Source organism: Blennius ocellaris (assembly GCF_963422515.1).
Source record: "Blennius ocellaris genome assembly, chromosome: 11".
Classification (NCBI taxonomy): Eukaryota; Metazoa; Chordata; class Actinopteri; order Blenniiformes; family Blenniidae; genus Blennius; species Blennius ocellaris.
The window spans coordinates 21,842,292-21,855,750 of record NC_137660.1 but is presented as its reverse complement, the minus strand read 5'-3'; the positions used below and the strand labels follow the sequence as shown (position 1 = coordinate 21,855,750).

Here is a 13,459-nt window from a genome sequence, read left to right as displayed (position 1 = left end):
ATTAAACCATATGTGTATATAGGTTCTTTCCATGTGGGACTTTCTCGCTAAACCTCAAAGTCAAATCAAATCAATCACAGGTCATAATCCTCGATTGTATGTGTGAAATTGTGGAAATAAATAAAATCAAATTGTATTTAGATAGCACATTGGTGTCGCACAAAGTGCTTTACACGTTACCCAATAAAAGTGGAAATACAATGACACTTTACTATTCTATTAGAATTATTTACCTGTATGCATTTTTTCGGGGGGAAATTATGATATAATTTACAGAATGTGTAAAATTAGTATTATCTTTTTCTTCATTTTTGTACAGGCATATACTATATGACGGGTTATGAGCACAACTGTTTTGATAAATCGTTTAATTAACCATTTTGTGAGCCTGTGGTGGGAACAAAATATAAAATACCTGCACTCCTTATTTGGTGTAAACATGTCTTGTCTGTTTTAAAAGTTATTCATACTGTGTGTTGAGGGTGGTCATAGTGGGATCCCTTATGGGTGTGAACGTGTGTGTTTGAGACACTGACGGTCAGACTTGTTGGAAAAAGAAACATTTATTGCTACAGTATTGTTTTGACACATGCCTGTAGGCTACTTCAAACTGTACACATACTGTACATGTGATAATAGCAGTATTTAAGGTTAATTGTATGTAATTATTAGCTGTTCAGCAGTGTGAAGCAAACAAGACATCATTTATTCTGTGACACAGTTTCTCCTCAACATGAAATGAGTCTAGATTTAGAAGACTGCAAAAAATGGAGTACTGTGTAAATTCAGCGAGAAAAGCAAAAAAAAGCAAAAAAAAGACATGAATAAATTCACAATATTTGTATAAAAGATAAGTTACATAACTTAGAAAACAAAACTTATATTCAAAACTCAAACATTCGAAGAGCTTGTTTGACTACATCTCAAAAGGAAAACTGATAGGTTTGTCGACCAGTGTTTCAATAAGTGTGATCCTGTTCAGTGCAGGAACACACATTTAAAACAAATACATACTAATACAAGATGAAGTCCACACATTAAAGAACATTCTGGGAGATCTATTCCATTCACAGAATGTTCAAACCCCTGAAATATTCACACACACACACACTCGCATCCGCAGACATTACACACATACATAGTACAGGACAAGCAAAATCTGTTGTTTGAACACACACACACATGTGGGAATGTCAGCCCTCTGAGCTTGGTGGAGTACAGGGGAAATAGTAGCCTGCTGTAGAAGTGGGGGGAACACATCTGGCTGGGCCATAATCAAACCGCAGAGTCCGAGTTTTCATCCATTCATTTATAATCGAACGGAAAGATCCATAAATATACAAAATATGTACAAAACATCTGCAGCTTACAATGCATTCGTCTCTTACAAGGTAAAGTTCAGGCACAAAGTTAAAAGTCCGTTTGAGAAGTGAGGAGATGATTGTTCAACTGCATCACGTTTTCCGCTCAGAGCGCACGGCCCAATTCAGAAATATACGCTGGATGTTCCTGGGATATTCTCCGTGTCGCACCTGGACATCAACGACAAAGCGGCGTAAGAAACCATTAATATCACCATTTTGAAAAGAGCATCACCAGTTCACTGTTTAATATTCGTTAAAAAAATACAAAGTTCCTCTTTCTTGTGTTTACTGAAAATAATGTCGCGTCTGTTTGAATTGTGACGAGTGTTAATCAGTGATATTGAATACTCATACAGTTTCGGAGTAAGCTTGATAAGAGTCGTCATGGGGTGCTCAGAGGTGGCCCATGGGGTTGGCTGGGTCCGTCAGGCCCGGGTGGAAAGCGAGATGCATGGACTGCGGATCCGTCATGATGGCGGACGCCTTCTCCTCCTCTCTCCTCCGCAGACACGCCGCCTTGGGGTTCAGGTTCCTCTCTGCAGGATTCAACCAACACAGAGGCAGAGCAACGATAAGGATGTGAAGGGGAAGGATTACAAACGTGTAATAACATGTAACACACATCTTGTAAGCTTGGAGTGCGTGTGTGATCTCTGGATTACTCATTTGGATTTATTCTATTTGTTTCTTCTTTTTTTTGGTACATGTTCAGAAGTGAATAGATAGATAGATTAATAAGATATTAGAAAGACATGAACTATTAGTGTTTCAAAAACGACAAAAGTGGGGGGGGACAATCAATAAATGATGCAAATCAGAACTAAGGCATTGGGAGTAAAGTTATCACCCTCCACATCTGGACACTATTATCATAGTCAAATTATGTATTTATGGAAATAAGAACTTTGCTTCACAGGATGTTCACATCACTGACAATGCCAAACTGGTGAATTAAATCTAAAGTTGCTGCCATTCATTGAATAAATCAGTAAAAACAACTCAGATTTTATAATATAATAGGATAGCTGTCTTTTGGAGTGGCAGTGGCTCCCTTGATAGAATAGATTATCTTCTGATCTGCAGATGATGTCGTTTATCACCAGTCTGGTTTTCACTGAGCTTAAAAACTCAATGTACAAAATACAAGCAGGCAGGAAGACTGTGTGTGTAACCAGTTAGTGGAAAGCAGCGCTTAAAGGAATCTGAAATTGAGTCTCGACTATAGAGTGTCTAAAGTGAACAATTAAAATGCTTAAATGTTTGTTAGAACTATTTTTTTCATCGTCTTCATGAAGATTATAGATGATGCGTTTATTCTAATTTCACGAGAAACCGCCATGAATTTTTGAGATTCTGACCTCAGATGCCATCAGAGGCATACAGATACAATATAAATATATATATAAATATGAGTGTGGACTGTTCAACCTTGACCTGACCAAAAAAATCCACTGAAGATTGAAACATAAAAAATATTTTACTGTGGCTTGGATTCACATGACACTGTAGTGTGAGCATATCTGATCGAAGTATTTGTGGGAAAAAAAGGGGGGTGGGGAAAAAAAGACATAAGATATAATAAAGAATGTCCCGTCTTTATGATAATTTGAAGTGCGAGACGGAAGAGGTCCCGTCACATTTCCCCGAGGCGGCCTCACGGATGCACTGACCTCTGACTTGCTGTTCCAGGCTGAGGATCACGGCCACGGCCTGATGGAGCACCAGCAGCTTGGTCTGCGGCTTCTCACTCTTCAGGTGCAGCTGACACATGTGGCCCAGCTCCTTGAAGGCCTCGTTGATGTCTCGCACGCGCAGGCGCTCCCGGGCATTGTTCGCCATCCTCCTCTCACGCTCGCGCTCGGCCTTCTGCTCCGGGCTCAGATCCTCATCCTCGTGGATGCTAACAGCATCAAAGAGAAGAAAAACCAGTGTGAATGTTTGCATGCACACGCGCACACACACGCATGCCATGTCGCACCTGAGTCCTTTAAACCTGCAGACTGGTGCTTTTCAAAGTGACATGTGACCCTGCCTGGATGGGAAATGAAGTGAACTGCATTCTGTGGATTTCTCTGCCCTCTGCTGGCCTCCGAGCCAAATTCACATCACTCCGCTTTCATTCCTATCATTTATAGAAACTAAGGATTATCCTGAGGCTGAATACAGATGCATCTCATATTATAGAAAAGTTAGATGTTTTCAAATTTATTTCTACAATCACAACACAGGAATTAAATAGTTTCACAATCGATTAACTATTGATTGTCAAAATGTTGGCCTCCAAAACGAACAAAAATAGGAAAAACACCAGAAATATTTCAATTCGATTGTAATAAATTGAAAATATCTTAAAGTTTGACTTCAATTACATGAAAAATCAACTTTCCCATTGTGTCACTGAAAAAGCAGAAACCCTCTGTGCACCTCTCAGAAGCATATTGTGGATATTGTATGTTTAATGAAAACTACAAATAAATAAAAAAAATAAAAAAAGAATACACAATGATGTGAAAAAATCTGATAAAAAAAAAATCAGTGTTTAAAGAGTTCTGAGGTCAGCTAGTGGAACAGACGAGACGGTTTAGCTACTTTAATTTATAACACAAGCAGAGAAATCGTTTCACCAGCAAACAAAGGCAACAGATGAGAATGATCACAAAATGTATGTAAACTACTGGGTTTTGAACGATGGGACTACTTTTGCTTTGTGAAAAGTATCCTCAGAAAAAAAGCTGATAACGCATCAATTGAGCCTCTTTGCGAAGATAAAATTCACTTATCAGAAGACCATAGTTTTTTGTTTTTTTTAAAGCCATTTAACAGCCAATATCTAAAATTTGTGTCGTATTTGAACAATTTCCGCTTTCCCCTTCATACATCTATTTCAATTCTTTTTTTTCTTTTTTTTTTTTTTAATGCAGAAAAGTGATGCTGGAGGTCATCCGCAAATGTCAGTCCTGATATCAGTCAACCAGATTACAGATCTCAGTAAATAGAAAACATGCACTCAGACATCAGGGCTGATGTCATGAAGAGGTTTGGCCTGAAGTGACCTTCAGAGACACACAGAGATTTGCACTTTAAGCCGCAAGAATTTCAGGACATATAGTGCAGTTTCAGTCGGTGATACACGGACTTATAAAAAAAACAACAACATTTGAAACAGGGAGGCTCAGAAGACTAAATAGTAATCAACAGATGATGAAACTTGTAGAACTGCAGTTAAAAAAAAAAGTCATTTAACATAATAATCTTAACCTTTTGAAATATGCCATAATTTCTGGCCTGAATGAATTTTATCAAGATAAAAAAATGTTGAGTTTTGAGGCATTTGTTTCAAACACGCGCTGCTTCGTCGTTGATTATTTTCCTCTATACTGTACCTCCTGGCAGCTGTTCTTATCCTCTCTTTTTTTTTTCCTCTTACGTGAATTGATTGCAACTTAAAGCAACATGAAGAAGAAATACGAGGCTGAGCTAAATAGGCTGGTCTCGGCCCAGCTGTCGGTCACCACAGGGGGTCTGACAGCATTTTAAATTAGTGAAACCAGACAGCAAAGAAGGTTCTTTTTTTCCCTGCTTCTGAGTGAAACACTTCAAACATACAAAAAAATAAAATAAATGAAATGTGCACTCATTAAACTCCACAAAAGTGAATAATTTCTTTTGTAGTTTTTGCTTGTTGTTGAAGCCTGTTAATCACACATCTCTCTTGTTCTTAGATACTCTCAGTTAATACCCTCTGAATGGTATTAACAGCCCTCGTTTATTTCATCCTCAAAATGTATTTAACTGCGGTAGTTTCATGCACTTAATTTACAGTTATTTATTTTTATTTAGCAAATCAATTTCTGTATTACACCTCTTTCCTTCTTTAATCTGTGTATACATTTGCATAAAATAAATTTTGCTGTTTTTGTAGAGCGTTTAACATTTTTTTGTAGTATACTTAAAACTGAGGAACTCTTTCATCATGCAGGAGGTGCTGGCCACTCAAATCTCCGCTGGGATCCATCTATTCACTGTGTCCAAGAGAAAACACGAGTATCCCACCTGTTTCTTGCACTGTTTTCGTCTGGTGTTTTGAGTTCGCTCTCTTCATCTGACCGCTGGCTGTCTGGGCTGTGACCGTGATTGGCGTGGATCATTTCTTCTCTTTCTCCACTCTCCATCTTCAGGTCCAGGTCACCCTGAGGCCCAACACTTCCTGTGGGAACGGCCACACAATGGAGGTTTAAAAAAACAGCGGACTACATTTTGGGGTTTAAATGTTTGTTGAGAGTGTGACTTAAAAGCGGCGATCAAACGAGACGGATAACTTGCCTCGGCCTCCTCCTTGAACGGGCTGCAGCGCGGCCCTCTGTCTGGCTGGATACGGGTGGCCGTTTTGCGTGCGGCTCTGGAACGCCGGGTGGTTGTTGTTCAAATTGACAGTCTCAACCTTTATGACAAACACAGAATACGATCAGATATGGAGAATACTGATGTGCCCATAAATTCATGCTCGGGCATTTCACAGATGGGGGGGGGGGGGGGGGGGGGGATCCTTTAAATGTCGACTTTGAACAACTGAGTGGCTCCATAAATCTTCCCGAGACAGTCAGTCACATACAGTACTCACATCCTCCATCCAAACAGTGACACAAACATCTGCCCTCCCATCCAACCCTTGAGTGGTAGTGCTCGCTCGGCAGAATTTATTTAATCTCAAGACAATCTTAATCCTTCTCTTAAAACTACTGTATACTCCCCGAACACACCCCTAATTCTCTTCAGGAATGATTCACTTCAGACTGACACATCATTTCGGGGGAAAAAAAAAAAAAATTAAAGTGAGACACGTTTAATACCCCTCCCCCTCCCCCAAAGGATTAGGATAAAAAAAAAGAAAAAAAGAAAAAAGAAAAAACGTTTTCCACTGCATACATTTTCACTCCAGCTGGGCTGAAATCCCCTGGTCTGCTGGAAAGGAAACGCGTTGGAATGGGAGTACATGATCCGACCCCCCCCCCATCATACCCACAGTGGAATTAAGAGTCCGCACATACTGTATGTACGCTTTGCACACGGGGCCGACGCGTCGCGGCGCTCGGCCATTGTGCTCAGTTTACGATTTCAAGGGCAACATGAGGGAAACATGCAGACAGCATGTGGAAAATTCCTGAAACTGAATACCAGGACACACACACACACACACACACTTTCCATGCACACCCTTCCACGTCCATTAAATACTTCAAAGAATTGGTTATTAACCATGGTTGGAGTGTGACAGTTGAGTGGTAGAGTGCTGCCGGTGGAGCCGGCGTGGTTCTGGTGGTTCTGCTGGTTCTGGTGGTTCTGGTGATTCTGGTGGTTCTGGTTCAGCAGACCATGGATGTCACTGGGCAGACCGGCCGTGGGGCCCACTGCGTGGTTCCTCAGGACGTGGATTACATCGTCCAGGCGGTCGAGACGGTCTTCAACCTGAGACTGAAAACAGTAGGAGACACTTCTTTCAGACTAAGTAAAGGTGAATACTGGTTAATCATTCAGTCTTTCTTTTCTAGACAAAAAAAAAAAGAAGCAATTTATATTTCACTTCTTAAATCACAAAGGTCTTCGAGAAAAGGTTGGTTTCGGTGAGAGAATGTTTAGGAGCCACTCTAATGGTTGCATATTAGACATGAATCTATAAATTATCTTGAGACTGGAAATGTGACAAAACTGCACCTATGATTCTTTTTCATTAAAAAAAAAATTAAAAATCCAAATAGTCAAACAAGACACCTCAAAAGAAACCATCAAATTGATATGTCGCTGGGTTAGTCGTCTGGATGGTCAGTCAGTCGTTTGCCTATATATTGTTCATTTGTTAGTTTGGTCGCTTGGACTTTTGGTCAGTCTGTTATCAAGAATAAACTGTGGCTACCTGCTTTATTCAGTTTTTGCTCATCAGTTAATTATAATCACTGCTGGATGTGTACAAAGAAGCACTGCTTTGTTTATTAACTTTGAATTAGGTCAATAATTAAACATTGTCCTTATTGCCATTGTATTGTTGTGAAAGTGATTTAACATGTTTCAGGTATGTTCACAGGTCACGTGAGGTCAGGTTATGTCATTACCATTGATATGAGGGAAGATTCATAATGCGGTGACACTGGAGCTTGAACTGAACTGCGGGGCCACATATTGGTGCCTGGAAGGCAAAGAGACAAGCGCAACACAACAAGCAGGGGTTAAAATGGGGCTAATTTCATTTCACCTGTGCAACGAGGAAAGCCGTTGGGGGGCCTGCACTCCAGCTTACCTGCAGGTTCGGCGGCGTTCGGCAGTGGAGACGGAGACCTCACTGGTGTGGAAGAGCTGGAGGGGAAGCTGCTGCTGGTGTGATCGGGGGAATAAATCTAAAGGCAGACAGAGAGAGAGAGAGAGAATCAGAGTGAGAGAGGTGGGGGGGGGGGGTGCAGGAGGATCAGAGCATGGATCATTTTAAAAGCACCCCTTGTCATTTCTGCGCAGGATTTTACAGCTGCTGCCACAACCTTTGGAGGAGCCTCATAACCTGAACTAAACTCGTCAATTCTGGCGATTTTACAGTTCGGGAGCCAATAAAAAGAAGAAAAAAAGTGCTGCAGCACTAGAGTAGCCCCGCTTTAATATTCACTGACCTGCTGTTTGAGGAAGTTTCGCATTACACCACCGGGGCTCTCAGGTCTTAGTTTTTACGCTCTGACCCGACCGTTCGAACATAACAGGACAGAGATGAGCTGGTCTAATAGGATTGAGGTGGTGCATACTTACAGAGGCCAGAGCTTTGCCCAGGGTGTCACCCGTCTGCGACCCTCCCGACATATTCCCCTGACTCCCTGCGACTGGAAAAAATGGAAGTAGCTCACATGAGATACAGCAGTGAGAAGCAGTAAAAAGTCTCAACTTCTTATCTGCCTTTCCTCACCTGTAGAGTTGTCCGTGTTGGTGATGGATGGCGTGCGAGGCGCTGCCGTGTTGCGGTGAAACGTGGACATGGGCGGGAGGCCTCTGTTCATATCGACAGCCATCACTGAGTGCGGCGAGTAGTCCTGAATAAGAGTGCAAACACACAGTTAAAACACTCCCGAGGTGGGGGGGGGTTGCTTGTGAACGTCCAGCATCCTCGCAGGTGAGTCTCTCACCAGGTGACCGTGTGTCGGCTGCAGGCTGCTGTAGCTCCCCGCCTGTGTTTGGTGGGTTGTAGCTGCTCCCAGTGCACCTTCATAGCCCTGCTGGTTCAGCCCATTTACAGCGCTCCAGATGTCAGGTGAATTGCTCATCCCCTCTAAAAAGAGTAACGATTTGTTATCGCCTGCACTGGAACAGCATCTCAAACAGCCGCGCAGCTCAATAGCAGGCTCCACGGAAGACAATGAAAATGGCTGAATTAAAAGGTGATCACCTGAAATGGCTTCAACACCATTGTACACAAGGTGATGTTTATTAGAAAATATGGTTAGAGTTTAGGTTTTTTTCACTCCAGCGTGTAAACTGAAATCAAAATGTGAGCTCAACACTTCTCACACACATATTCCACAAAGTGCTATGAAGAAACTAAAAAGACAGTGGGATGAGTGACGCATATAGAGAACAAAATTGTGTGGTTACACAGCGTGCAATTATTCCAAGGGATCAGATCATAGAATTAAATAGATAAAAGATAGAAACAAATCCAAAAGATAACATCACTGAGAGTGGACTGAAGAGCCACAGCGGGTGCACCATTAATTACGGGATTTTTTTTTTGTAGATGTTTTTTTTTTGTGGAAACCATGCTCCATGACGAGACACGCATGTTGACTGTTAGTGACTTGCAAAGATACTTACAATGCAGAATCACTGAGATAATTCAGATATATAAAAAAAAGCCCAGACCCTTCAGAGCTCTAAACACACCACAATCAATAAGAAGTTAGTAAAGGATGAATCCACTGTCTACCAGCTGAATTAGACTATGATCCAGATCAGCTCTTCAGGATAAATGTCAGTTTAAAGTCACTGAAGGTGTGTTGTTGCAATAGTTTTCTGTGGCTCCACAGAGAGATGAAGAATAGTTACACGTTTATCTCGTTTTGTCTCTACATTTTTCTTCAAACATATATATATATATTTGACTGATGGATTTGTTGGAATATTTCCAACAGTTTGCAAAGCTTTCCAAATGTACACACACATATCATCTTGCTCATCATTGGGTGGTTTTATTGTGACGTTGAATACACAAAATTGTATGAGCTCACCGAAGAATGTGCTCGCAAACACATTGTTGGGGCCCTTGGCTGACGGATGCAAAGATGAATTCTGGTTGACGTTGTCATTGCTGGGAGACTGCCCATAAACCTAGAAAGATCATTGAGGGAAAAGGAAAACAAATCTTTAGATACATTTCCATGTAAATGACAATGCACGTTCCATGTGCCTATATCAGCCAAATAGATCTGACCGGGACAAACATTTGAATACAGTCGGAGCGAGCTGAAGCAACAGTATTATGAAAACAAAGCAGAGAGCTGATGCACACTTAGAGCTATTGCGATAATCCGTAAGCTGCAGATCCATGCACCTCCTCATCCGGACTTAGGAGCCATTCACCATGAGAAATCCCTGCCCTAATCACGATCAGGTTCGGCTGGCTTCAGAAGACTGGGACACAATTCCCTCCCAAATAAAATTGAATTTCAAGCCTTCTCATGTTTTATCCTCAGAAAGAAACCAAACAGAAAACTGAATTCCCCCTAATAATCCCCCCCGGCAACGGAAGGCAACACATTGCCAATCTCAAGCAAATCTAAGAATTAAAGTCAACATAACTTGATCTTGTGCTTTTTATTATTATTATTCTAAAGTATGGTGCTGCACATATGCAGAAAACACACCAACACATGCTCTCTCTCTCTCTCTCTCTCTCTCTCTCCCTCTCTCTCTCAAACACACCAAGAGGTCTGGGCTGCACCTGCACCTCTCTCCACCGCTTTGATGTGCCCCAGGAAATGAAAATAAACCTCCCTGCGCAGCATCAATGGGGTGTCAGTTACCCGGACGACAAGTTCTGTAAAGCAGGCTATTAAAGACTCTCTTGAGTATGCTTGTGCGCACGCACACGCACACACACACACACACACACACACACACACACACACACACACACACACACACACACACACACACACACACACACACACACACACACACACACACACACACACAACCCCAGCCGTGACCCTGGTTGGCATGAGTCCCATGGTGATTGTGGGCTAGGCCAAACAGAGGAGCCCCTGTCGACACTGGGCCCGTCTGAGCCGCCATGGGCAGCATATGGCAGAGGATAAAGCCAATTGTCCTCCTTACCATCAGCATAGCAGGCGACCCGTTAATAATGGTCACACACCCCCCCCACCCCAGCACGCCCTCTCTAGGCCCCCACTGGAGAGGGGCCGTCACCATGGCATCCTCTTTTAACATAGCATTGATTTAGGAGCCATCAATCACGGGATCACAAATGATGAGGGACGTTTTTTTAAATTGGCAAACGAGAAGAGTATGAGAAGTTTTTGGCTTGATTTTGGATTCTATGTAATAATCTAGAATCTTAAAAAAAACAAAACAAAACAAAAAAACAGTCATAAAGTTGTACAAACAGGGCAGCCACAGCATGTTTTGTTTTTTTCCCCTCTCTTTATAAATGTACACAGTGAAATATCAACTTGCTATTCAAGACCTATGCTGTGCTCCAGCATGGCCAACTCCAGCCACATGCAACCAATTTTCTGCCTCTGTGATCCACGATGTCTGGATATGGTTAGTCTCACAGAGATCAAAGCTGCCTTTGATAATGGCTGCAGCGGTGGAGGGACTGCTCCAACATAGCAGGGTTAAATCAAATAGAAATAGCAGCAATCTGCTTCATGTCAAGATGTTTTCTGCTGCTAGGCTTGACTACATGGTACTCAGCAAACAGGAAGCGTGAGTCTCACTGGGTGCATTTTAACAGGACTTTTTCTTTTTCTTCTTCTTCTTTTTTTTTTAAACAGCCTAAATCCAGAAGCCAGTGAGATGAAACCATAACTGAATAAAGCGAATTATCTATAGGGTGTTGTGCATGGCTGCTTGTTTAATGTGTGTGGATTTTATTAGACAGGAATTAAATTATCATGTGGATTAAAATCCTCTTGGGGAAAAAAAAAACAACAAAAAAACACATCCACAACATGCATTCAATTGACCCGTAAATAATTCAACCTGATAATGTGCACATGCTTATTCTTGCATTAATGCTACAGATATACAACTTTAAAGTTCAGTGAACTTAGTGTGTTTACAGCTCATCACTGTGCTCACAGCTTCAAATCACAAACACCGGTTCCCCCTGTTTCTCACAACAAAACACAAACGTCACATACATTTTAATTCTTGTCAGATGTGCAATTTGGAAACATTAAAAAAAACCTCAACTAACTAACAGCAACTTTTATACAAGTTGCAAATTCAAATTGGATGTCTCAGTGATTTTAATTTGGAAAATTTCCCATCCATCAAAGGCACATTGTTTAAACTCATGAATGCAAACAAACAAACAAACAAACATCATCGACGAGAAGACAGTTTCACAGCAGCAGCATCTCCAACACACCCTGGCAGGGTCACGTAACCTCAAGAAAAAAAAAAAAAAAAAAGCGGACAGACACAATGAAAGAGTGTACTTACTGGTTTCATGTTGTAGCAGTACATCAACGAGTTGTTGCCTGCGCCAGAGGCAGGGTGAGCACAGTACATAACTCTGTTTGCTTCAGTGCAAGACTCCGGGCTGTCAAGTATAGTTCCACACACAGCTCCTCTGTCCGTCTCTCGACTCATGTGGATGTAGTCCACATGCACTCCTTCCCCCTAACCCTACCCCTGCTGGTCATGCAGCAACCCGCAGACAACTTATGCAAATCAGGGCTGGACCATTTCAGGCAAGCAGAGAGGGGTGGTGTTATTGATGCTGTTACAGGAGCAGGGCTGGACTGGTGACTGGACATCACTGTATATGTGAGCTTCATTGTTTTATAGGGAGGAAATTCAGCCAAAATAAGTAAATAAATGCAGAGTCTCGCAGTGCTTTTCACGGTTTTGTGTCTTGAATAATGAGATTGTGCAAACATGCCTTCATGAAAATAGCTCAGAGTTGTAATGATGAGGGAATTCCCCTCCTAAGTATGGACAAATGCCTCCTTAACCACATCAGAGGAGCCCAAGACAGTCATCTGTGTGGTGATGCATGTTTTTCTGGTTACATTTGACCCTGTTCTGGTGTCTGTTAGTGACAGATCAAACGCAAGTGGGTCCAGAAATCCCTCCTCAGCACCAAGGAGAAGTGGTGAAGCCACCAAGATAATCTTCTAGTGCACAGGTAGGGTTACCCAGTAAACAGAGGAGACCACACCCTTGTCTGACCTACATTTACAAATAGATCCAAATCTTAATTTGTAAGCACGTGTGGCGTAGAAGGCTCATCCAGAGGCTGGGTTAAAGGTTATTTATACCCTAGTCTGTCTGGGCGATCTGTTGACTCCCAACATTAAACTGTCAGACTTCCTGTTGTAGGTCAATTCCACTGTCTGCTGTCCTCCAGCCACAGTGCAAGTCAACAACCCAATCAAATCACTCAACGGTGTTCCTTCTGTTGAAACGGCAAACTTTTATAACTTATGGTATAGATTTCCTTCCGTGTCTTTGCACGTGATAATTTCACATTTGTCAACACGAGATAGAGGAATGTGTTCATGTAGACTGCAATCTATCATATGAACCATCCTGTGCGCATTGCATGAAAGCCAGCCGTGACAGAGAAGAATAAAGCGGGACAATTGGCACAGTGTACAGAACCGCGGCGTACGTGGCTCACTGTCCTGGCAATGCATTTTGTCCTACGGAGACCTCACGGAAATCCAATCAAATAATTCCCACTGAGACAGCAGTACAGTTTTATTTTGGGTTTTTTTTGTTTTATTTTATCATTAACACACTGTCCTACCAAATATTACATCTACCGCGTTTACATTAAAGTCGCATTAAAGGAAAATCTATCAGTAACATCT

The 13,459-nt window shown here is 41.9% G+C and overlaps 1 protein-coding gene across 1 annotated transcript; it reads right to left on the bottom strand.

Annotated features, from left to right (window-relative positions):
- Positions 1-1,155: 1,155 nt before the first annotated feature.
- Positions 1,156-12,205, bottom strand: LOC308136220 (transcription factor 12-like). Its single transcript, XM_080504477.1, has 13 exons — positions 12,084-12,205; positions 9,620-9,719; positions 8,522-8,664; positions 8,305-8,428; positions 8,151-8,221; positions 7,657-7,753; positions 7,472-7,545; positions 6,621-6,836; positions 5,694-5,805; positions 5,418-5,571; positions 3,035-3,264; positions 1,719-1,900; positions 1,156-1,532 (listed from the first exon to the last, which is right to left on the bottom strand). The coding sequence occupies exons 1-12, from the start codon at positions 12,150-12,152 to the stop codon at positions 1,758-1,760; spliced, it is 1,533 nt and encodes a 510-aa protein (XP_080360603.1). The 5' UTR covers positions 12,153-12,205; the 3' UTR covers positions 1,156-1,532; positions 1,719-1,757.
- Between the last annotated feature and the right edge of the window lie 1,254 nt (positions 12,206-13,459).